The sequence below is a fragment of the Balaenoptera acutorostrata genome, chromosome 2 (assembly GCF_949987535.1).
Source record: "Balaenoptera acutorostrata chromosome 2, mBalAcu1.1, whole genome shotgun sequence".
In the NCBI taxonomy this organism is placed as follows: Eukaryota; Metazoa; Chordata; class Mammalia; order Artiodactyla; family Balaenopteridae; genus Balaenoptera; species Balaenoptera acutorostrata.
The window spans coordinates 124,499,798-124,525,281 of NC_080065.1; the positions used below are offsets into that span (position 1 = coordinate 124,499,798).

The following is a 25,484-nucleotide window of genomic DNA, read 5'->3' on the forward strand; positions in this document are numbered from 1 at the left end:
TGCCCAAAAGCAAATAATCTAAACTGATTATTAAAAAATAAGGCAACTCTTACCATTGGAGAACTTTTGAAAGCCTGTTTTAATATAGACTAACAAGAGGAAAAGTTAGTCTGAATTAAAGACTTCAAAATGCAATTTTATTACTCACCAAGGAAGTATTACTGCAAAGCAGAAGGCTTAACAGGCCTGTTTTAATGAATAGATGACTCATCTGTAATCAGTGCATTAACTGTTGGGATTCAAATGGGTACTCTTAAAGTACTGGGAAAAATGGCTTCATTTTTAAAGCAGGTTAAGCATTCCCCTACAGCCTTTTTTAAAGTATCAATTTGCTTTGCAAACTATTTCTTTCCAAAGACCGTAGAAGTAAACATCCATAAAACCCTGACAGATTTATCACAAATTCTAAGCTATTAAATTTCAAAAAATTTAAAGCCATGTGTATTTGGGTAAGAAACAACACATTGTCATTACTCTCAGTATTACAGGGTCAATGCTGTCAGTCTCCCAGTCCCTAGGGTTGACACTGTACCTTTTGCCTTTTTTCAACCCTTTCAAATTATTTCGAAGCTTGTCCTCATCTTGGAGTTTCACTTCTCTTGCCCCAGTCTGGAGATTCAGCCGCACATGGGATCCTGCAGGAACAGCATGACCTAAAAGCCAAGAAGAGAGGAGGCTTATGACGTATACAGTACCTGGAGGGACACTGCATGTGAAAAATTCCTTCAAGCGAAGTGCATAGCACAAGTTATCCTGGAAAGATGAGGTAAACCCCGAGCATAAAAGAGTAATGATGTAGCAAGAATTCAAGTTTTCTCAATTCTGGCAGGATCATAGCAAACTCCAAGTTACACCAACCACTGTGCCTCCATCAGAGGACCAAGGAGCCGGGGAAACACCACTCCAAGACAAGCTGTTCTGTTCCTGCCATCCCACTTCAGCAGGGAGTTTCTATATCTTTGCCTAAGAATTCAAAGGGAACTTGAGTACCTGAGTGTATGTGTATAATGATCCACTTCTAACCTCAAACCCATCCAAAATGCCTCAAGGATTTTTAAAAAAAGGTTATGTTCAGAGTAGAATGGGGAAACTTATCTCTGGGGAGGCTCCCTGAATTGGGGGTTAAATGATGCAAAAAGTGAGACCCAGACTGGGAATAAAGGGAATCCCAAATAGATGGTGCCCTTCGTGCAAAGACTCAGACACAGAAACTGACAGGCCGCATTCAGGAGGCAGGGAGCAGAAGAGCTTGGGAAAAGTGGAAGGGCTGTGGAGGCTGCTGTCTTGATGTGCCACTGGAACCCCAGTTTGGGTAGGAGAATAAAGGTAATGGCTGAGGAAGTTGGTTCTGGGAAGAGATGAGGCCAAATACTGGCAAGAACAACAAGAAACTGGTAACTTCTATCCTATTCCTATGATCATGGGGCAAGAGGTAACTTCTTTTAGCATTAATTCCATCTCTAAGGGAGTTCCCTGGTGGTCCAGTGGTTAGGATTTGGTGATTTCCCTGCCGTGGCCCAGGTTCAATCCCCAGTCTGGGAACTGAGATTCCACAAGCCGCGCGGCACAGCCAAGGGAAAAAAAAAAAAAAAATCCCATCTCCAAATGTATGAAAGGGAGAGATTATCTCACCTGGAGAGATCCAAAACCAACATAACAACAAGAGTATCTTCCCGGCCGAAGGCTAAGCAGGTCATCCTTGATTTTCCCTCTACTTTACACCCCATATACCCAATCTCCCAAATCTGGTGTTTCTCCTTCCATATGTCTTCTTTCTTCTTGAATGCATATCTTTCTCTCTGCCCTCCCCACCACTGCCCTTCTCTGAACCATAACCATCTCTCTTCTGGATACTGCCAAAGCCTTCTAACTGGCCTCTACTATCTCCTCTTACCTCCTAATCAAACTGTTCTTTACGATGAGTGATTTTTTTTTTTTCAAAACACAAATCTGACTATGTTATTCCCCTGCCTTGAACCTTTTGATGGCTTCCTACTGTTCTTAAAGATGAAAATCTTCATGCTGGTCAATGAGGCCCTTTTTAGTATCTAGCTCCTTGCCTGCCTCTTCAAACTTGTCCACTCCTCATTCCCCATGTTCTAGGCCACACTGGCCTTCTTCCATTCCATGAAAGGAACCATGCTCCCTCCTACAACAGGGCCATTCCACCTGCTGTTCCCTTCGCCCAGAATGCTCCTTCCAACCCCAGCCTCCATCTCTTCATCCTTCCAATTCCAGCTAAGAGTCGCTTCCTCTCTGAGAGGCATCCTCTATTTCCCCAGACCAGATCTGGCTTCCCCCTAAAGGCTTTCACAAAACACCATGACCCTTTTTCTTTCTCTTTCTTTCTTTTTTTTTTTTTTGACCACCCCATGCAGCTTGCAGGATCTTAGTTCCCCAACCAGGGATTGAACCCGGGTCCACGGCAGTGAAAGCACCTAGTCCTAACCACTGGACCGCCAGGGAACTCCCTGCCATGACCCTTTTTCTTAATAATACTTACCACAATCAATAGTTATATGTTAGTTTTTTATTTATCTGGCTAATATAAATGCTCAGGGTCTATCACAGATCTTCAGGGTCTATCACATATGCAAGCATATAGTAAACCCTCAATAATTATATATTAAGTGAAAAATCAAAAATGGAAGAGAGAAAATCCTGGCTTATCTAGAGGTGTGTGGAAATGCCAACAAGGATTTTCACTAGGACAAGTAGATTCATAATAATTCATAATAATTAGTAGTCATAGTTATTTTTAGTAGTAATTGTACTAATAACAGTAATAATAATAATAATAATATCTTGAATTTTCAGACTTTTGAAATTAGAAATAAAAAAGAGAAAAAGTACATGACTTTAAAAGTTTCAGAACACAACAGGTTAGACTGTGCTAAGCTGGCCAAGGAAAAGACTAGGATCTTATGTGAATCCATTTATTTTATTTGGGGAAAATTCTAAAATTACTCCCTTCACATAAACCACCACAGGGGGCAAGAGCAACCCCAATAACATTAACTTAAAATACAGGTTACGCTCATTTAAAATACATGAAACCAGCCACGGCAGCAGTGGCAGAGGCAACAGAAAACACAGTATTTCAAATATTTCCACCCCACTGGGAAAAAGGCCAAGTTAGAGAGTGTGATCTGACCTGCCTCCTTCTAGGGCCTCTCTGAAGGGACCAGAACACTGGAGAAGAACAGAACAGAGGCAAAAAGTCACCAGATACATGCAGGGATTGGGAGGTAGAGGGGAAGGGGACAAGCAGAAAATAAGACAGGAATCCAGAAAGGCAAATAGGCCTGCAAAGCCTGCGGTGTCTATCTCCCTAACCCTGGCTCCCTGAGGGGGAAAAAAATAGGTGGTAGACTGCATCACTGTCACCAGTTCTGTTCCATCCACCCCCTTTACCATGTGACCTCACAGTCCCTCCTACTAGTAGTAGAGTGTACTTTCCCAACCTTTGACTTTGGACTTGGCCTGTGACGTGCTTTGGCCAGCAGGATGTTACCAAATGTGCCACAGAGGTTTGAAATGTGCTTGTGTGTTTGGCTTGTCTCTTGGAATTGTGTATCACTGTGAGAAGAACATGCTCTACTAGCATTCTGATCCAAGAAGGATGAGAGACCCATGGAGCAGATCTGGACCCAAAGTGCAGATTGGAGATGAACCCAGCTGAGCCCAACCACGGTCAGCCAAGTCTAGCCTATCTGCAGACATGTGAACAAGAATAAATGACTGGATACCTTTTTTAACTTTTTACTTTGAACTACCTTTAAACGTACACTTGCAAAAATAGTATAGAGAGTTTCCATATATCACTTACACAGCTTTTGCCAATGTTAATATCTTATATAGCCATAGACAGTTACTGGGAAATTAATACCAGTAACCAAACTAAAGATCCTTTTCAAACCTTACCAGTGTTTCCACTAAGGTCCTTTTTTGTTCCAGGATCCCATATGGCCTTCGGTTGTTATTTCTCCCTAGTTTCCTGCACTCTACAACCGTTCCTCAGTCTTCCCTTGTCTTTCATGACCCTGATACCCTCAAGAAATAAATACATATCAGTTATTCAGGAATGTCTGGTTCTTGTCATGATTAAACTCAAATCATGCCACCTTGACAGAAGAACAACAGAAATTATGTCATGCTCTTCTCAGTGCATCATATCAAAAGGTTCGTGATGTCAACATGTCTTATACTGGTGATATTGGTCTTGATCAACTAACAAAAGTAATCTATACTGAGCTTTTCCACTGTGGTAAACAAAAATCATGGCAAACTACCAAACTGTAGAAAACAGTCTGGTGGTTTCTCAAAATGTTAGACAAAGAGATACCAACCATATGAACCCAGCAATTCTTCACCTAGGTGTATTCACGAGAGAACTAAAAACATATGTTCACACAATAACTTGTACATGAATGTTCACTGTAGCATTATTTATAATAGCCAAAATGTGGCAACAACCCAAATGTCCATCAACTCTGAGAAATGAACAAACAAAATGTGGTCTATCCATTCAGCAGAATACTATTCAGCCACTAAAAGGAATGAAATACTTCAAATCATTAAACTGTATCTAAATAAAACTGGAATAAATAAATAAATAAAATACACAGTAACTTAAAAAAAAGGAATGAAACACTGATATATACTATAACATGGACGAACTTTGAATGCATTAAACTAACTGAAAGAAGACAGATACAAAAAGTCACATATTATATGATTCCTTTCATATGAAATGTCCTGAATAGGCAAATCAACAGACATAGTAAATTAATGGTTGTCAGGGGCTAGGGGAAGGGAGGAATGGGGAATGACCACTAATAAGCATTGTTTCTTTTTGGGGTGATGAAAATGTGGTGATGGTTACACAATACTGTGTGTATACTAAAAATCCCTGAATTGTTTAAAAAAAAATATCATGGGGGAAATATTCTGAGATTATACAAATCCTCTTTTTCCTCAAACCTTTGCACACCATTAGAGGGATCCGTTTGCGACAATTACCACTGTGGAGATGGTCTAATAGCAATTTTCTACTCCCCTCCTTCCTTACACATTTATTAATTGAAATTTCACTACAAGGAAAAACTGTTGCTCCTCCATCTACTTAATTATTTACTTTTCTTATCTCATTTTTTTTAATCAGTCATCAATTTTATACACATCAGTGTATACATGTCAATCCCAATCGCCCAATTCAGCAAATTATTTACTTTATCAATATGTTCTCATGGATATTTTATTCTATGAGTTATAATCCAATATTATCATTATTTTGTTGCTCAAATTATTTCAGCTTTGGCAACTAGGAGCTCCTTCAGGTTAGCTCTTGTGTTCCTTTGGTGAGTCCCTTTCCCCCATCATTTTCTTTTTTCAAGTACTTCCTTACTTTCTGGATCCATAAGATGCTCCAAGATTATCTTGCATTTTCCTTTTCCCAGCCCTGGAATCAACCATTTTTCAAGGAGTCCTAGTTTTTTATTGAAGAACAGTGTTTAGAAACCATGATCTGCATGATAGGTGTGCTCATTACTACTAGGTTGTCATTGCTTCTGGGCTCTCTCTGGGTCAGAGATAAGAAATTTATATGTGTGTATACATATACATATATACATCTGTATTTCTACATCTATTTGTCTGTGGACATCTTAAAAACTACAAGTTTATACTGATACCTCAGATTCCAATCAGCCCCACAGGGTTCATCTCCCCCATTTCCTTATTTGCAACTTCTTTCTCCAACAGTGAGAAAACTGGTTCTTTTTTACCTGCAATATTATATTTATTGTTCAATACTAGTACACATAAAAAGTAGTTTCAAAATTGCTAACCCATACCCCTGTGAGAAACACATTTGACAAACTACATTACAGCATTTATATACAGCTCCTTTGTCTTTAATTTTACAGTATCTAGTCAAAGTATCATTTCACAAGGTCACTTAGGTTAGTTCCATTCTTCCCGACCCCCATCAGTATGATTATGTTATCAATTTGGTTCATTTGTTAGCGTCTGTGTTCCACTTTGTTGTTTCCATTCCTCCACATCCTGGTTGGTTCAATTTTTTATTTGGGGGCATCTGAAGGGTACGTGAACTATTGCTACGGTTCTAAGAGTCAAAGCTATACAAAGAGAAATTACTGTTGTTTTAAAGCTGAGTTTTGAGTGGTTTGTTTATTGTGGCAATTCATTCCAGTGGTCCCGGAACAAGGAATTTAAAAGTGTCCAATATAAAAAAGAGTTCTTTTTTTCTGAAATTACATCATTTCTATCTTTTTAGTGTTAAAATGTCCTTTTATAAAATGAGATAATGATGATGGTGGATGATAGTGGGTTGTTTCTATGTTAAGGCCCTTAACTCAGCAAAGTAAAGAAATTGGCCTTTGGTTCCCCGAACTTTCTTTTAAAGTTTTCTGGTCCATGAAACACCATAGTCTAGAAACCACCCATCTATTCTACCAACATTCCCTAGGACGTTTGAGAATTATTCCCATGGTACACTTTAAATGACTGAATTTTATGGTATATAAATTTTATCTCAATAAAGTTGTTTTAAAAATTCATTTCTTTGGATAAAGCAGTACTTCTCCTTTTGAATCCTGGGACAGCAATTAGGCTATCAGATATAGTACAAGGTGACAGCAAGTATTCCTAGGGGCCAAGAAAAACCTAAGTTCAGAGCCTAAACACAAACCCAGAAGGATAGTTCTGGGTAGGGTAGAAAGAAGAAAATGAGCCTAGAAAGCCTGAGGCCATCAAACACCTAGGCAAGAGGAATACTGGTAGAAGGGCAGGTAAGAAATATTGATCCAAGATGCAGAAGCCAATTCAAATGCCCATGGGAGGCAGGCAAATAAGAGAGATGAGGAAGGCCATCTGTAAGACAACAGGGAGTGGTGAGGGCTGAGAAAAAAATGCCCCCTCTGAAAGCATTCAAATTTTAAAATACAAAAGCTAAACAAAACATATCTATATATGGAATTCAGCCCACAGGCAATTTGTGACTACTGGAAAAGATGTTTCACCTACTGACAAATCTTGCCTGACCCAGTATTTGTCCCAACTCACCCAAGTGCCCAGTGATTAGAAACTTAGCCCTCCTGGGCTCAGAGTGGCAGCGTCCTCCTTGGGTAGTGCCCACAATGAGCCTGCTGTGCAGTCTGACTGCCCTGCTTCAGCGGAGGCAGGGCCAATTGAGATGGATGCCACAGTGCCCTGGTTTCTGCGTTGGCATCAGATGCCTCGGGAGTTATATGTCTTTGGGAGGTGTCTCTGTAGGCTTTTGCCTGGAAACCTCCCCCTCCAGGGACTTCTAGGCTCTTTCAAGTCAAACCTGGACACAATGGCAGAAAATCAAGGGCTGCCGCGGCACAGCCCGCTCAGATGAGAGGGGCCATGCGACCATGAGCACTGGAACTCTGCTACCCACTCAGCTCCTTCTTTGAGGGCCAGGTAAATTCCTTTTTATTTTTTAATCTTCATGCCCTTATGTGTCCAATGACAAGAATCTATCGTGTCTGCTTTCACTAATGTGTTAGATTGTCATGAAGAATAAATGAGAAAACACTGTGTCAGTGCTCAGAAGAAGTTAAAAGTGCTTCAGGAAACACAGCCCCAAAAAGGTTAAATGTCAACCAGAATGAAACAAAGACATTTTATTTATCAAGTCCTGTAGGTATGTGTTAACAAGAGTAAAAATTCCCAATTATGCCGAGTTTCTAAAGGGCAGGGGCCAATTACTTGTGCCCACAGCTCAGGCTCAACTCCAGGTACACAGTAGGCCACCAGAAAGGTCAGCTTGAATGCCAGCCCCCTGGCCCCCACTTCCAAGACCAGAAAGAATAGGAGGAATATGGGACAGGAAGCAATGCCACTCACCTCCAAGCTCCTAACCAGGGCTGGTCAGAGCTGAGACTTTAGTCTCAGCCAAGCGCAGTTGCCATGGCTACCACAGCCCTATCCTCCTGCTTTTTTATTCAAAAACCCCAAACAAGTCCTGGCAAGATCCCTGCCTCACACAAATGAGCATCTATCTTGTCTCCAAGGCAGGACTTGAACTGAACCAGTAACAAAAAAATGTGCACAAATCTCTCTAGGGTGCTGAACCCTGAACCAATGTTTAATGTTTTTTGAAGGGAAACACAAATGGAGATCTTTTTTGTAAGCAGCAAAACACAGAGTGAACCAGTCTGTATTGTCATTACATTTATGCATTTCTTAAAAGGACTAAACAATGGCAAAATGAGAAAAAATAAAAATATTCTCCAAACTGATTTTTTACTCTGCTGCATAATCTACAGTCTGGGCAGGGCCTTAGAAGAGTTCTCTGGCATGGCTTCCAAGCAAGGGTAGAAATCCATCACCTGCATTAAAGCCCTTCAGATCAAGAGACTCCACAGTCTTCCTCTGGGAACAGCTATCCTGATAGCTCCCACCACATTCCAGAACTACCCTCCAAAATTTTATCTGCTGTGACCTAACCAATGTCTCCTTTCCAGTTCTCAAGGAGGACAGACGACAGCTGGGCACCAACCTCTGTACACAGAATTCACAACAGCAGTGCTCTTCAAGTGCAAGGACTAGCAATGCTACTTGTAAGATTTCCTCTGTTACAGTTGGAGAGGTACTCTGAACAGCCATCAGGACAAAGGCTCAAAGTAACCATATCCAGGACACGGTGAGCCTCTTTCCACAACTGGCTAGTCAACAAGCATTTACTGAGGATTAGGTAAGAGCCTGCCTGCTGTATTCTAGGCATTCCTTCTACCACACCTTACTGTGTACCCATTGAAGAAAGCCACCTGCTGTGTTGGGCACTGGGAAAGATACCACATTAACAAAACCAATAGCTGTCACTGAGGAATATGAAGTAAACGAGGAAGAGGGGTAACAATATTTAGAGTCCCAAGTCCAGAGAACAGCTTTCAGGCAAGCAAAGAAGTGGGCATAATCAGGGGACAATGAGTAACTCCATTTGAAACTCAGCATATAACAGAAAGAGAAGGAGCAAAGAGGCTAGTTAGAAAGCTATTATACTGGACCTAATCAGATATAATCAAGCCTGAATGAGGGGAATGGGTAGGGAATGGGAAGAGTGAGACGGAGTAAGGGACGACAGTATTTTGACCAGAAAAACTTAGGAATTCTATCTGACAGGGGTCAGTCCTCCTTCCCTCAAAAGCACCAGACCTTTAAGCATGTGCAGTGACTCCTCGCACCAGCCCAGGAGACCTGTCAGAGCCCCACAATTTAGTAAATCCACGGGTAAAGGAGAACAGGGGAGAAGGGACAGAGGGGGTACTTTCACCCAGAGACTCAGGATGGGTATCCCACACCTGTTTCCTAGCCCACTGATTGCCTCTGTTCCCCGTTTATCTCTACCCTCAATGTGTTCCATGTTCCTCTTTAGCTCAGAAGAAGACCCAGTGAGACTAACAGATATAGCACAGCCCCTTAATCAGAGCACTTGAGCTTTTACATCCATGCTGGGAACTGGTTTTCAATAACCCTATTGATTGCTATAGGCTACTAGTTCCTGCCATTTCTTTTTTTAGAGATATAGTCCCCACCCACACCCTACTCTCTCAACCCTACAAAATGTTGACTATATTCAGATTTCAATCCATTTTCAATTGTGCATACATGTATCTGTTGGGGATGAGGAGACGGGGGAAAGACCTGAGAAAACTAGAGGGATTTCCCTGGTGGTCCAGTAGTTAAGAATCCATCTTCCAATGCAGGGGACGTGGGTTCGATCCCTGCTCAGGGAACTAAGATCCCACATGTCACGGGGCAACTAAGCCCGTGCGCCACAACTAGAGATCCTGTGTGCCGCAACCACAGAGCCCACGCACTCTGGAGGCCACACGCCACAACTACAGAACCCACACGCTCTGGAGCCCGTGTGCCACAACTAGAGAGAAGCCCGCGCACTACAACTACTGAGCCCATGCACCGCAACAAAGAGCCTGCGTGCCACAACAAAGACCTGACGCACCCATAAGTAAATAAACGAATGAAGGAATGAATGAAAAGAAAATTAGAAGAGGAAAGGAATCATTAAGAGACCAAAGGCCAGGCAGTTCTTCCAGCTCTCTAATCCCACTTAGGAATTATTGAGTCAAATAAAACCACATTTTGAAAAGTCTCACTACAATTGAAGTTAACCATAAGATACTGGCAATGAGTTTCACTTAATAATGAGGAGGGGAAAAACAGCAATTGGGAGTGAAGGAGTTAAATGTGCCCCTTTCCCAGGGGTCAGGGACCTTAGTTCCACTACAGCTCATTTTCTGGAGAAGACTCGGGGATTCCAGAGTGCCTGCATTTCCCACCCAGGCACAATTTCATTAGCAGCTCATTAGCAAGAGTGGCAACCATTTCTGACTCTTGTTTTTCATAATATTTATTGGTTAATTGACACTTTGAACACAAGTTGACTGAGAACCAAATGAAAATGCTAAAACCATTCATTAGTCAAATTTAAAACACAAAGATTATATTCTAAACAAACCCTTTGTTCTCATTTATTTTCCTCAAACAGAAGTCATAATTTAATAAGAGGGCTAAGAAAGCAAAATGCCAAGATACTGTGCCGTAATTTTTTTATAAATTTATTTATTTTATTATTTATTTTTATTTTTGGTTGTGTTGGGTCTTCGTTTCTGTGCGAGGGCTTTCTCTAGTTGCGGCGAGCGGGGGCCACTCTTCATTGCAGTGTGCGGGCCTCTCACTGTCGTGGCCTCTCTTGTTGCGGAGCACAGGCTCCAGACGCGCAGGCTCAGTAGCTGTGGCTCAAAGGCCCAGTTGCTCCGCGGCATGTGGGATCTGCCCAGACCAGGGCTTGAACCCGTGTCCCCTGCATTGGCAGGCAGATTCTCAACCACTGCACCACCGGGGAAGCCCGTGCCGTAATTTTTAATCCTTTTTTTCCTACCACATCAGTCCCCAGGGTTCCTGACATCATAATTGGCTGTTTGTTCTCTTTTACAGCACCTGTTACCGCCACAGCCAAACGTAGTTCTGTGAATTATTTCAAAACAGTACCAGCTACTCCTGACCTCTACAATTTCCCCAGTACCTGATTCAAAAGCCCCTCAGTTTGGATGCTCCCTGCAGTGGAAAGAGAGGAAATCCATAAGTATGAGGGGAGCAAAATTCCTAGGGCCAAATTTCTCTCTAGATAAGTTCTAAAGGATGGGACTCAACTCCCTTCCTTTTTGAGGGAGAGGGGCAGAATACAAACCAGAAGGGGAAAAGATGCAAATGGAGCAATAGATACAGTGTAGAGAAGGCAGTCAAGGAAACAGCTGGTCCCAAGTCCTTGCCCCTGCATTGTGAGAGGGCCTCCCTTAAATGTAGGCAACATGGACAACAAAATGAGGTTAGTTACCTGAGCCTTCTTTCAGCTATCAAAATGTAATGACAATCCCAACTTGTTGTCTCTTAAAGTTTTGGATCATGAGTATTAAGAGACCTACTAAGCAGTGCTGTGCTTTGCTTTCTTCACCTGCACTGCTAGTCTCACCAGAAGGAGCTACAGCCTCTAGCACTTGGGTGACCTGGGCAGTTATCCAGTCCAGTGGTAGAGGGCACAGGCTAAGGAAGACCCAGGTTCCAGGTCCAGTTCTACCACTTAATAGCTTTGAGACCTTGGGAAAATAAGCTCTGTGGCCCATGTACAGAACGGGGCTTAGAGTACTCACTTCATAGAGTTCACAGAGTTCACTGTGAGGAATAAGAGATAATGCAAGTGGGATGCTTAGGGTTCATCCAGAGTACTCTCAACAATGGTGTCTGCTGGACTCTTGTCTCTCTCTGACTTGTTCAGTCTTCCCAGCTATGGGACAGGGACCATTACAGATGGTTAGACTGAGTGTTAACAAGCTCTCAGTACGTACTTAATTGAGTTCTGTAGAGGATAAGTGAGTACATGATTTTTGTAGAATTTTCATGTCAGACTGCCTCATTAAGGCTGCATGAAGTTCAATACAATGAAGTCTACAGGGCATCCAAATTGAGAGGGCAGCCAGTTAAACCAGGCTTCTACCACACTGAAAAGATGCACTACAGCCTTCCTTGGCTGGGGCCAGCAGTAGGCCAACCAAACCCATTTAAGATGGAGCGGTCCTACCTATCCTATTCCCCAAGTCAGAACAGAAATCAGAGGCCATAACCAGCAGCATGACTTAAGCAAACGTGGGGAGGATTTAAATGAGAACAACTGCCAAGCCAGCAACAAGCGAAAAGTTTCAGGTTTCCCGATAAACTTAATTCAAACACAGGCTCAAGCCAATTTTGTAACAATGCACCATAAGGCTTATAAAAGCAGATGCCCTGCTCTGGCTTCATGTTCCTAGGGGGACAGAGATTGCAGGTGCCCACCCAAGCACGGGTGAGAGCCCTGGATGTTCCAGGCCACTGGGCACAAGGTTGGTGCTTCAGCAAACCTGCTAATATGTACACTTCTGACAAGCAGCCTGCTTCATACTTCCAACCCATCGTCACAACAGCTGATGCTGCCCCCAGCTGTGCCTCCCCACAATGCTCCCAATCCTAAGCACTTAATGTTAACTCTGCAACTGTCACTTGATTATATACACTCTACCTGCTATACACTCTGAAGTTCCCTACAAGTACACAGGCAGTGCCTGCAAGTTCTGGCCTTGGTGCTTACTACCATTCATGAGTGGATTCACTCCCTACTGAGTGCTTCCGGTCTGGATCCCTTTTGATAGAAATCACCTCACAAAAAGCCATTGCCAAGACACCCTCTTTCCACCTGCCATTTCAAATTTATGAGAGAAGGCAAACCCTTCAGAATTCCACGGACACCAGCATCGTGAGCTAGAAGGAACCTTAGGAGATCGTGAGACCTAATCTCCACTGGAAAGTAAATGATCCCTCCTTGTGCCATGCCTCCTGCCATTGCAGCCTGGCGAAGCATCCCCAAGGACAATTCTGTTGGCACTCTCCTTAAAACCTTCAGTGGTTTCTTTGCTACCCTCCCAAGCACCAATACTCCTGCTGGTGTTCAGATCCACCTAATACAGCAAAGTCCCTGCCTAATAGTCTCTGCCTTATCTCCCCTCATCCACAAATACCCCATCCTCTGGCCAAACTCACCCATGCTTTCTTTGGTCCTTGATACTGCCTCTTTACTTGCTTTTACTCTGTCAAATTAAAATCCATTTTTTAACGGCCTAACTCAAACAATTCTATGCAGCTTTATACATTGTCTTCCCTTCCTTTCAACCTTGAGTGTCTTGCTTATTCCTCTCAAATGGCACTTCCTCTATTCATTTTTTCTTACTCAATTGGGTTCTTTGATACTCATTCAACAGATATTTACTAACCACCTACAGTATGCCAGGTTTTAGGGAAATCAAGGATGAGACATGGCCTCTCTACACTTAAGGAAATCTCTGGTCTGGTGAGGGAACCAAATCCATAGAAATATGATACTTGTCAAATTTTCCCCAGTAGGTTAAATTCTCCTTGAAGTCAGGACATCTTTATATTCCTACAGTGCTAAACAGAGTGTCTGGTAGTAAATGTCCACTGTGTGTATGTTCCAAAACAAAGGTAAGTTAGCTTTATGGGAAGAAAAGCAAATAATTTCCTCTTTCTGAAATGTGGGGCAAAGGGATGTATTGCTGCAAAGACAGTCTTTAGCATGGGATCATGGGAAAATAAAACCTAATTTAATAAATACAATACATATTTTAAAATGTGTTTTAATTCCACAGTATCATTCCTCAACCCACAAGTTAAATGAGATAGAGGTACAAAAACTAAGAATTGCACAAAGAGGGACTTCCCTGGCATTCCAGTGGTTAAGATTCCACGCTTCCACTGCAGGGGCACAGGTTCCATCCCTGGTCGGGGAACCAAGATCCCGCATGCTGCGCAGTGCGGCCAAAAAAAAAAAAAGAATTACAGAAACAGAGAGCAAGAGATCAAAACAGAATGAGAGACCTACACTGTTGGTGGGACTATAAGCTGGTACAGCCACTATGTAAAACAGTATGGAGGTTCCTCAAAAAACTAAAAATATAGTTGCCATATGATCCAGCAGTCCCACTCCTGGGCATATACCCAGACAAAACTATAATTCAAAAAGATACATGCACCCTTATGTTCATAGCAGCACTATTCACAGCAGCCAAGATATGGAAGCAACCTATATGTCCATCAACAGATGAATGGATAAAGAAGATTTGGTATACACACACACACACACACACACACACACACACACACACACACACACTGGAATACTACTCAGCCATAAAAAAAAGAATGAAATAATGCCATGTGCAACAACATGGATGAAACTAGAGATCATCATACTAAGTGAAGTAAGTCAAAAAGAGAATGACAAATACCATATGATATCACTTATATGTGGAATCTAAAATATGATACAAATGAACTTATGTACAAAACAGAAACAGACTCACAGACATAGAGAACAGACTTGTAGTTGCCAAGGGAGAGGGAGTTTGGGGTTAGCAGATGCAAACTATTGTATATAAAATGAATAAACAGCAAGATCCTACTGTATGGCACAGGGAACTATATTCAATATCCTGTGATAAACCATAATGGAAAAGAATATGAAAAAGAATGTACACATATGTATAACTGAATCACTTTGCTGTACAGCAGAAATTAACACAACACTGTAAAGCAACTATACTTCAATTAAAAAATTTTTTTAAAGAAAAAAAATGGGGCTTCCCTGGTGGCGCAGTGGTTGAGAATCTGCCTGCTAATGCAGGGGACACGGGTTCGAGCCCTGGTCTGGGAGGATCCCACATGCCGCGGAGCGGCTGGGCCCGTGAGCCACAATTGCTGAGCCTGCGCGTCTGGAGCCTGTGCCCCGCAACGGGAGGGGCCGCGATGGAGAAAGGCCCGCGCACCGCGATGAAGAGTGGCCCCCGCTTGCCGCAACTGGAGAAAGCCCTCGCACGAACCGAAGACCCAATACAGACAAAAATAAATAAATTAATTAATTTAAAAAAAAAAAAGAAAATCCTTAAAAAAAAAAAAAAATGAATGAGTAACCAACAACAATTAAAAAAAAAACAGAATGAGAGAGAAGCATGGTTGAGCTCTTAACTGTTAGTAAACCACACACATCAGACTTCACTGTGGACTTCAGAGTATTATCACCTCTGATTACAGGCTTTGGTGGACGAACTATTGGTCGTAGCTCTACAACTGCTCTTTATCCTTAAACTTTCAAGTATTCCCAAGTCCACCAAACAGAAGCAAAAGAGATCTGGTGGCTAGGAAGGCAACAAGAACTGTGTCACCTGAGAACAGTTGGTGAAGACTCTAAAATTGTATGTGAAATATTTAAGTATACAATTACATTTTTCTGAGAAGGTTTATAGCTTTTACCAGTTTCTTAAAGAGGTCTGTAAATCACTCTCCCAACACACATATAAACATGCATACCTTGGAGAGCCTGTAGGCCAATACTGGGAAGGCTACACAGCAACAGGCATTCTAATACACTGTAGGTAAAGATACAAATCAGTGCAATGTTTTTGGTCATCTGGTAATATCTATTAAAACTGTAAATGTTCATTTCATTTGACCCAGCAGATTCCACTTGTAGGAATGTATCCAATAGAGACATTCACCTAAGTACACAACTGATATATTGATAGAATGTTCATAACAGCATTTTAATAATTGCAAACAACGAGAAACAATACAAAATGTCCATCAGTAAGGGATTTACTACACAATGCACTTTATGCCTTCAATGGAACACAATAGTCTCCAATAAGGAGGAGGGAGAATTATACTGACATAAAAAGATGACTAAAACTAAACAAAAAGAACAAGCTACAAATACATGATTTCATCTTTCTTTTTAAAGAACATATATGTTAATGTGGCAGCAATACAGTTTTTAATCTATCCAAATCCTCACATTAAAACAGTGACTAGATAGCAAAACCAACCCTATAAGCAACATTTGTATCAAAACAAAGTGAAAAGACGCCTACAAATCCCCAAACAGAAGCGAAGCAGGTGAAGACAAATCACCAAATCTGCATGGTATCAGTCTCTGTATGGGAGGACACAGGAAGCAATGGCGTGTCTGACAAACTTGAAAAAGGAAAACCCCAAAGCCGTCAATAGGTATTCACACACACACACACACACACACACACACACACACACACGCACACACACACACACAAAATAGGCCAGTGGGAGAAGAGCAGTTGAACCTAGGAGGGATTCTTCCCAGTCTAATAGTAGGCAAGTACAAGAAACCTGGTGGTAAATTCTCAAGGGGCTAGAGCAATCAAGCCCCACTGAACTCTCAAATTTAATCAACCAGTGCTCCCTATTAGGACAGGGAGACACTGAGAAGACACTTCTAGAAGAGAAATCAAAAGCAAAACTGGAACAATAGCAACACAGGAAAGAGAAGATCCAGATAAAAGTGCTGGAAGAAAACAGAGCCAGGAATCCTCATAAAGCAAGCTGCCATGTTGAAAACAACAGAAAGGGGAGCACTGCGAATTTTTTTTTAAAAGATAATTAAAGCCATGCTTCTTTTCTAATTTTCTAAGAAATCTAATTTCACATAAAAATGACCTGAAAAAAGTAATGAGCTCAAATCCTATACAATAACATTATTATAAGAAAGAAAAACAGAATAAGGAGAGGAATAACATCCCTATGGATAATGAAAGCAAGCCAGAAAAACATGCCATGAACAGATCAGAACTGCAACTTCCTATTTCAAAATGAGCTAAACACATGTTTTTGATGACACAAGATATTCAAGAATAAAAATAAGATGAGGTACCAGAACTCAATGAAAGTTAGAAATAAAAGAATAATCACAACAAAAAATGCCTTAAAATAAGTAGAAGGTGAAAGGAGAAAAATTTGAAAAACCAAAAATGAAGGAAAAAAAGTAAAATTTGTCAGAAACCGACAAATAAAGACAGACAAAAAAGATCCAACATTAAAGAAGAAAACCAAAAAAAGGAAAGAGAATACCAAAAACTATAATTCAAGAAAAATTTCCCCTAGGGCATTCCCTGGTGGTCCAGCAGTTACGACTCCACGCTCCCAGTGCAGGGGACCCAGTTTGAGCCCTGGTCAGGGACCTAGATTCTACATGCTGCAACTAAGAGCCCGCATGCCACAACTAAAAGAAAAAAAAGATCCCACATGCCGCAACTAAAAAGATTCCGTATGCCACAACTGAAGATCCCACATGCCGCAACAAAGATTCTGCTCATGGCAACTAAGACCCGGCACAGCCAAATAAATAAATAAGTAAATAAATACTTTCTATAAAAATACCCCTAAAATTAAAAAAGCAGTTTTAAAAAACTATGTATTGGGACTTCCCTGGTGGTGCAGTGGTTAAGAATCCGCCTGCCAACGCAGGCGACACGGGTTCAGGCCCTGGTCCGGGAAGATCCCACATGCCGTGAAGCAACTAAGCCCATGCGCCACAACTACTGAGCCTGCGCTCTAGAGCCCTCGAGCCACAACTACTGAGCCCGTGTGCCACAACTGAAGCCCGCACACCTAGAGCCCATGCTCTGCAACAAGAGAAGCCACTGCAATGGGAAGCCTGTGCATTGCAACAAAGAGTAGCCCCCACTCACCACAACTAGAGAAAGCCCACATGCAACAACGAAGACCCAATGCAGCCAAAAAACAAAACAAAAACTTATGTATTGAAAGAACACACTGTGTACACCTCAGAGAATATTGACCAGGAATGTCTAACAGAAAGATATATTTTAGCAAAATTACTGGATTTTAAAAGGGAAAAAAAAGATCATTTGGGCATCTAAGCCCAAATTAAGAAAATTAGAGTCTTATCAGTGTTTCTGACAGCAAAGCCTATTGCCAAAATAAGATAAATTAACATATTTAAGATACTCAGAGAAAAAAAATGTGAACCAAGAAGTTTATATCTACCAAAGTGACGTTTAGGTATAAAGACCACAAACTTATCAACATCCAAGAACTCAGAGAATATTGTTTCAATGAACCCTGCCTGAAGAATGTACTAGAAAGCCCATTTCAGACAACCAAAATAACTATAAAGAGACACTGTCATTAAGACTGATGTTAAGTATCAAATATATATAATTATTCAGAGAAATAAGACTAAATGAGTGTTAAAATGAAGAAGTATATAATGGCTATATGCCCTGACAATACAGACACAGTACAGCTGTTCACAAATAATGATCAAACACACGCAAAAGAATGTTTTTAACTTTTTTCAGAAATCATATCAGGGTAGTAGTATTGCCATTCTGAAACTGTTATATGTATAATATGACACAGGACAAATGAGTAATTATTAGATATTCTAATTGTACACTCTACTATATCCCAGAACCAGAATTCTTAGTGTGAAAGAAAAGAGATATAGATGTAATATCAAAGAGGCTAAATAAAAATCCTGTACTCCTGAATATGAATATCTGCTTGAATACATGAAGTATATTATCATATATATTAGCTCTTGTCAACTGAAAGACCTAGAAACAATGACCAACGCAGTAGCAATGAGCTACCCTAATGGCCAGATTACAGTCTTAAAACATCATTTCCAATTAAAAGAAACCAGAGCTTCTTAGAGCAATGGCTGATTCCAGTCCTAAGCAGGAAATAAACAACATTAGCCTAGACTATCCTGTCACACCAGATCGCAAAAATGCTACCAATAACTACAATGGTAACATCAAAAGCGCTTTGGTTCAAATGACCAAAGACAAGACAATTTCAGTTTCGGTAAAAATAGTAATTGCAATGGGTTGAAACTTACTAAACGTTCTTAAAGGAAAAAAACTTAACACTCTTCAGAGGAAGCCTGGGAAACAACTCATTATCTTGAAAACTGAGAAACCAGGAAAAAAATCAAGCATTTATCCTGTCTTTCCTTTATGAACTATACCACTGGATAACCAAATCGTGTATGAGGGGAAGTGTCTCTTTATAAAAGTTTTACGGCTAAAAGTAAAAAGGAAATGATAGGTTTGAATATCGCCATCTTGTAACCCCACAAAAGGAGAGGCACTCCCCAATACAAGAACTCAAACCTATTTATAGTATTGTGAAAAGGATGGAACCTGAGTCTGATTGAGCCTCTGGATCCAGCTGACAATTTGTAAGAAATATTGAGGTCTGAGGATCATGATGAACTGCATCATGAGTATGAAAGCAGCAAAATTCAATCCGGGAACCAGCCTGAGTTCTTCAACAGACAAATTGTAAAGATAAGGAATGGAAAAAGGAATAACCTGTGGATTCAAGGAAACTTAAAGGATATAACAATTTTTTTAATGGGAAACACTTTAGGGTCTAGGGTGTACACCTGGGTAATATATTATTTTAAAATGCAAAGAAGCAATTACTGTAAAAGCCAGGATAACAGCTACATTTGTTGGGAAGGAGATGTTGCAGCTGGGATAGGACACAGGAGGGGCTTCTGAGGTGCTTGGTAAAGTTCTATTTCTTGACTTGGGTAGGATTTCACGAGTGTTCCCCTTGTAATTCATTAAGCTTTACATTTTTATTTAATTTTCTGTATCTAATTTTATAATACAAATTGTTTAAAAAGAATATATTATGTTTTCTCTGGTGAAAAAATTGGACTTAGAAGGACTTCTACTTCCTATGATATACTACATCTTATGACTTTCTAATGTTGAGCATGTATGACTTTTAGTACTAGAAAATTAAATAAAGATTTATTTTAAAAAGAAAAAAGGAAGGGAACTGGAAAAAAACAAACCAACCATTTGACATCTCTTACTATAGGTTGGCTTCATTTGGGCTCCCTTGAAATACACCGTTATAACTGGGATCTATCTATAAATTACATACCAGCAACACACACACACATTCTAAATTGAGAAATAATGACTCAAGAGTACCATATAATGGCCCTGAACCAAGATGGCGGAGTAGAAGGATGTGCTCTCACTCCCTCTTGCGAGACACCAGAATCACAACTAGCTGCTGGGCAATCATCAACAGGAAGACACTGGAACTCACCAAAAAGGATACCCCACATCCAAAGACAAAGGAGAAGCCACAATGAGATGGTAGGAGGGGCGCAATCACAGTAAAACCAAATCCCATAACTGCTGGGGGGGTGATTCACACACTGGAGAACAGTTATACCACAGAAGTCCACCGACTGGAGTGAAGGTTCTGAGCCCCACATCAGGCTTCCCAACCTGGGGGTCCAGCAATGGGAGGAGGAATTCCTAGCGAATCAGACTTTGAAGCATAGTGGGATTTGATTGCAGGAATTCGACAGGACTGGGGGAAACAGAGACTCCACTCTTGGAGGGCACACACAAAGTAGTGTGCGCACTGGGACCCAGGGGAAGGAGCAGTGACCCCAAGGGAGACTGAACCAGACCTACCTGCTAGTGTTGGAGGCTCTCCTGAAGAGAGGCAGGGGTGGCTGCGGCTCACCGTGGGGACAAGGACACTGGAAGCAGAAGTTCTGGGGAGTACTCCTTGGCATGAGTCCTCCCAGAGTCTGCCATTAGCCCCACCAAAGAGCCCAGGTAGACTCCAGTGTTGGGTTGCCTCCGGCCAAACAACCAACAGAGAGGGAACCCAGCCCCACCCAGCAGCAGTCAAGTGCGCATTAAAGTTTTACTGAGCTCGGCCCACCAGAGAAACAGCCAGCTCTACCCACCACCAGTCCCTCCCATCAGGAAACTTGCACAAGCCTCTTAGATAGCCTCATCCACCAGAGGGCAGACAGCAGAAGCAAGAAGAACTACAATCCTGCAGCCTGTGGAACAAAAACCACATTCACAGAAAGATAGACAAGATGAAAAGGCAGAGGGCTATATACCAGATGAAGGAACAAGATAAAACCCCAGAAAAACAACTAAATGAAGTGGAGACAGGCACCCTTCCAGAAAAAAAATTCAGAATAATGATAGTGAAGATGATCCAGGACCTTGGGAAAAGAATGGAGGCAAAGATCGAGAAGATGCAAGAAATGTTTAACAAACACCTAGAAGGATTAAAGAACAAACAAACAGAGATGAACAATAAAATAACTGAAATGAAAACTACACTAGAAGGAATCAATAGCAGAATAACTGAGGCAGAAGACTGGAGAAGTGACCTGGAAGACAGAATGGTGGAATTCACTGCTGCAGGACAGAATAAAGAAAAAAGAATGAAAAGAAATGAAGACAGCCTAAGAGACCTCTGGGACAACATTAAACACAACAACATTCGCATTATAGGGGTCCCAGAAGCAGAAGAGAGAGAGAAAGGACCAGAGAAAATATCTGAAGAGATTATCATCGAAAACTTCCCTAACATGGGAAGGGAAATAGCCACCCAAGTCCAGGAAGCACAGAGAGTCCCATACAGGATAAAACCAAGGAGAAACACATCAAGACACACAGTAATCAAATTGGCAAAAATTAAAGACAAAGAAAAATTATTGAAAGCAGCAAGGGAAAAATGACAAATAACATACAAGGGAACTCCCATAAGGTTAACAGCTGATTTCTCAGCAGAAACTCTACAAGCCAGAAGGGAGTGGCAGGATATACTTAAAGTGATGAAAGGGAAGAACCTACAACCAAGATTACTCTACCTGGCAAGGATCTCATTCACATTCGATGGAGAAATCAAAAGCTTTACAGACAAGCAAAAGCTAAGAGAATTCAGCACCACCAAACCAGCTCTACAACAAATGCCAAAGGAACTTCTCTAAGTGGGAAACACAAGAGAAGAAAAGGACCTACAAAAACAAACCCAAAACAATTAAGAAAATGGTCATAGGAACATACATATCAATAACTACCTTAAACGTGAATGGATTAAATGCTCCAACCAAAAGACACAGACAGGCTGAATGGATACAAAAACAAGACCCATATATATGCTGTCTACAAGAGACCCACTTCAGACCTAGGGACACATACAGACTGAAAGTGAGGGGATGGAAAAAGATATTCCATGCAAATGGAAATCAAAAGAAAGCTGGAGTAGCAATACTCATATCAGATAAAATAGACTTTAAAATAAAGAATGTTACAAGAGACAAGGAAGGACACTACATAATGACCAAGGGATCAACCCAAGAAGAAGATATAACAATTATAAATATATATGCACCCAACATAGGAGCACCTCAATACATAAGGCAACTGCTCACAGTGATAACACGGGATATCAACAGTAACACAATAATAGTGAGGGACTTTAACACCTCACTTACACCAATAGACAGATCATCCAAAATGAAAATAAATAAGGAAACAGAAGCTTTAAATGACACAATAGACCAGAGAGATTTAACTTTTATAGGACATTCCATCCAAAAACAGCAGATTACACTTTCTTCTCAAGTGCACACGGAACATTCTCCAGGATAGATCACATCTTGGGTCACAAATTAAGCCTCAGTAAATTTAAGAAAATTGAAATCATATCAAGCATCTTTTCTGACCACAACGCTATGAGATTAGAAATGAATTACGGGAAAAAAACGTAAAAAACCCCAGAAACACATGGAGGCTAAACAATACGTTACTAAATAACCAAGAGATCACTGAAGAAATCAAAGAGGAAATCAAAAAATACCTAGAGACAAATGACAATGAAAACACAACAATCCAAAACCTATGGGATGCAGCAAAAGCAGTTCTAAGAGGGAAGTTTATAGCTATACAAGCCTACCTCAAGAAACAAGAAAAATCTCAAATAAACAATCTAACCTTACACCTAAAGGAACTAGAGAAAGAAGAACAAACAAAACCCAAAGTTAGCAGAAGGAAAGAAATCATAAAGATCAGAGCAGAAATAAATGAAATAGAAACAAAGAAAGCAAGAGCAAAGAGCAATAAAACTAAAAGCTGGTTCTTTGAGAAGATAAACAAAATTGATAAACCATTAGCCAGGCTCATCAAGAGGGAGAGGACTTAAATCAATAAAATTAGAAATGAAAAAGGAGAAGTTACAACAGACACCGCAGAAATACAAACCATCCTAAGAGACTACTACAAGCAACTCTATGCCAATAAAATGGACAACCTGGAAGAAATGGACAAACTCTTAGAAAGGTATAACCTTCCAAGACTGAACTAGGAAGAAATAGAAAATATGAACAGACCAATCACAAGTAATGAAATTGAAACTGTGATTAAAAATCTTCCAAGAGAGGAGCTTCAAGATGGAGGAAGAGTAAGACACGGAGATCACCTTCCTCCCCACAAATACATCAGAAATACATCTACATGTGGAACAACTCCTAAAGAACGCCTACTGAACGCTGGCAGAAGACTTCAGACCTGCAAAAGGCAAGAAACTCCCAGGTACCTGGGTAGGGCAAAAGAGAAAAGAAAAAACAGAGACAAAAGAATAGGGACGGGACCTGCACCAATGGGAGGGAGCTGTGAATGATGAAAGGTTTCCACACACTAGGAAGGCTCTTCCTGGGCGGACACTGCGGGTGGCAGAGGGGGGAATATTCAGAGCCACGGAGGAGAGCACAGTAAGGGGTGCACCGGGCAAAGCGGAGAGATTCCTGCACAGAGGATCGGTGCCGACCAGCACTCACCAGCCCGAGAGGCTTGTCTGCTCATCCACCGGGACAGGTGGGAGCTGGTAGCTGAGGCTCGGACTTCGGAGGTCGGATCCCAGGGAGTGGACTGGGGTTGGCTGAGTGAACATAGCCTGAAGGGGACTAGTGCAGCGCAGCTAGCCAGGAGGGAGTCCGGGAAAAACTCAGGACCTGCCTAAGAGACAAGAGAGTTTTTCTTGCCACTTCGTTTCCTGGTGCGCAAAGAGAGGGGAAAAGAGCGTCGCTTAAAGGAGCTCCAGAGACCGGCGCGAGCTGTGGCTATCAGAGCGGACCCCAGAGACAGGCATGAGACGCTAAGGCTGCTGCTGCAGCCACCAAGAAGCCTGCGTTCAAGCACAGGTGACTATCCACACCTCCCTTCCCGGGAGCCTGTGCAGCCCGCCACCACCAGGGTCCCGTGATCCAGGGACAACTTCCCTGGGAGAATGCACGGTGCACCTCAGGCTGGTACAACGTCACGCAGGCCTCTGCCACTGCAGGCTCGCCCCGCATTCCTTACCCCGCCCTCCCCCGCGGCCTGAGTGAGCCAGAGCCCCCGAATCAGCTGCTCCTTTAACCCCCTCCTGTCTGAGCAAAGAACAGACGCCCTCAGGTGACCTACATGCAGAGGCGAGGCCAAACCCAAAGCTGAACCCCAGAAGGTGTGTGAATAAAGAAGAGAAAGGGAAATCTCTCCCAGCAGCCTCAGGAGCAGCGGATTAAATCTCCACAATCAACTTGATGTACCCTGCATCTGTGGAATATCTGAATAGACAACGAATCAACCCAAATTGAGGAGCTGGACTTTGGGAGCCACGATATATATATATTTTTTCCCTTTTTCTCTTTCTGTGAGTGTGTATGTGTATGCTTCTGTGTGTGACTTTGTCTGTATAGCTTTGCTTTTACCACTTGTCCTAGGGTGCTGTCTCTCCGGTTTTTTTTTTAACTTAAAAATTTTTTTTCTTAATAATTATTTTTTATTTTATTTTACTTTATTTTATTTTATTTTATCTTCTTCTTTCTTTTTTTTCTCCCTTTTATTCTCAGCCGTGTGGAGGACAGGGTCTTGGTACCCCAGCCAGGTGTCAGGGCTGTGCCACTGAGGTGGGAGAGCCAAGTTCAGGACACTGGTCCACAAGAGACCTCCGAGCTCCACGTAATCTCAAACGGCGAAAATCTCCCAGAGATCTCCATCTTAACACCAAGACACAGCTCCACTCAACGACCAGCAAGCTACAGTGCTGGACACCCTATGCCAAACAACTAGCAAGACAGGAACACAGCCCCATCCATTAGCAGAGAGGCTGCCTAAAATCATAATAAGGCCACAGACACCCCGAAAAACACCACCAGACGTGGACCTGCCCACCAGAAAGACAAGATCCAGCATCATCCACCAGAACACAGGCACTAGTCCCCTCCACCAGGAAGCCTACACAACCCACTGAACCAACCTTAGCCACTGGAGACAGACACCAAAAACAACGGAAACCACGAACCTGCAGCCTGCGAAAAGGAGACCCCAAACACAGTAAGTTAAGCAAAATGAGAAGAGAAACACACAGCAGATGAAGTAGCAAGGCAAAAACCCACCAGACCTAACAAATGAAGAGGAAATAGGCAGTCTACCTGAAAAAGAATTCAGAATAATGATAGTAAAGATGATCCAAAATCTTGGAAATAGAAAGCAGAAAATACAAGAAACGTTTAACAAGGACCTAAAGGAACTAAAGAGCAAACAAACAGTAGTGAACAACACAATAAATGAAATTTGGAATTCTCTAGAAGGGATCAATAACAGAATAACTGATGCAGAAGAAGGGATAAGTGACCTGGAAGATAA

At 41.7% G+C, this 25,484-nt stretch overlaps 1 protein-coding gene across 7 annotated transcripts in view; it reads right to left on the reverse strand.

The window, feature by feature from the left end:
* SIL1 (SIL1 nucleotide exchange factor) overlaps positions 1-25,484 on the reverse strand; it is a 314,302-nt gene that overhangs the window by 96,250 nt on the left and 192,568 nt on the right. For all 7 annotated transcript variants that reach the window (XM_007172237.2, XM_057540342.1, XM_007172240.2 and 4 more), the window contains exon 4: positions 533-653. In XM_007172237.2, the coding sequence (XP_007172299.2) occupies positions 533-653 (121 nt within the window). The remainder of the gene's footprint in view (positions 1-532; positions 654-25,484) is intronic.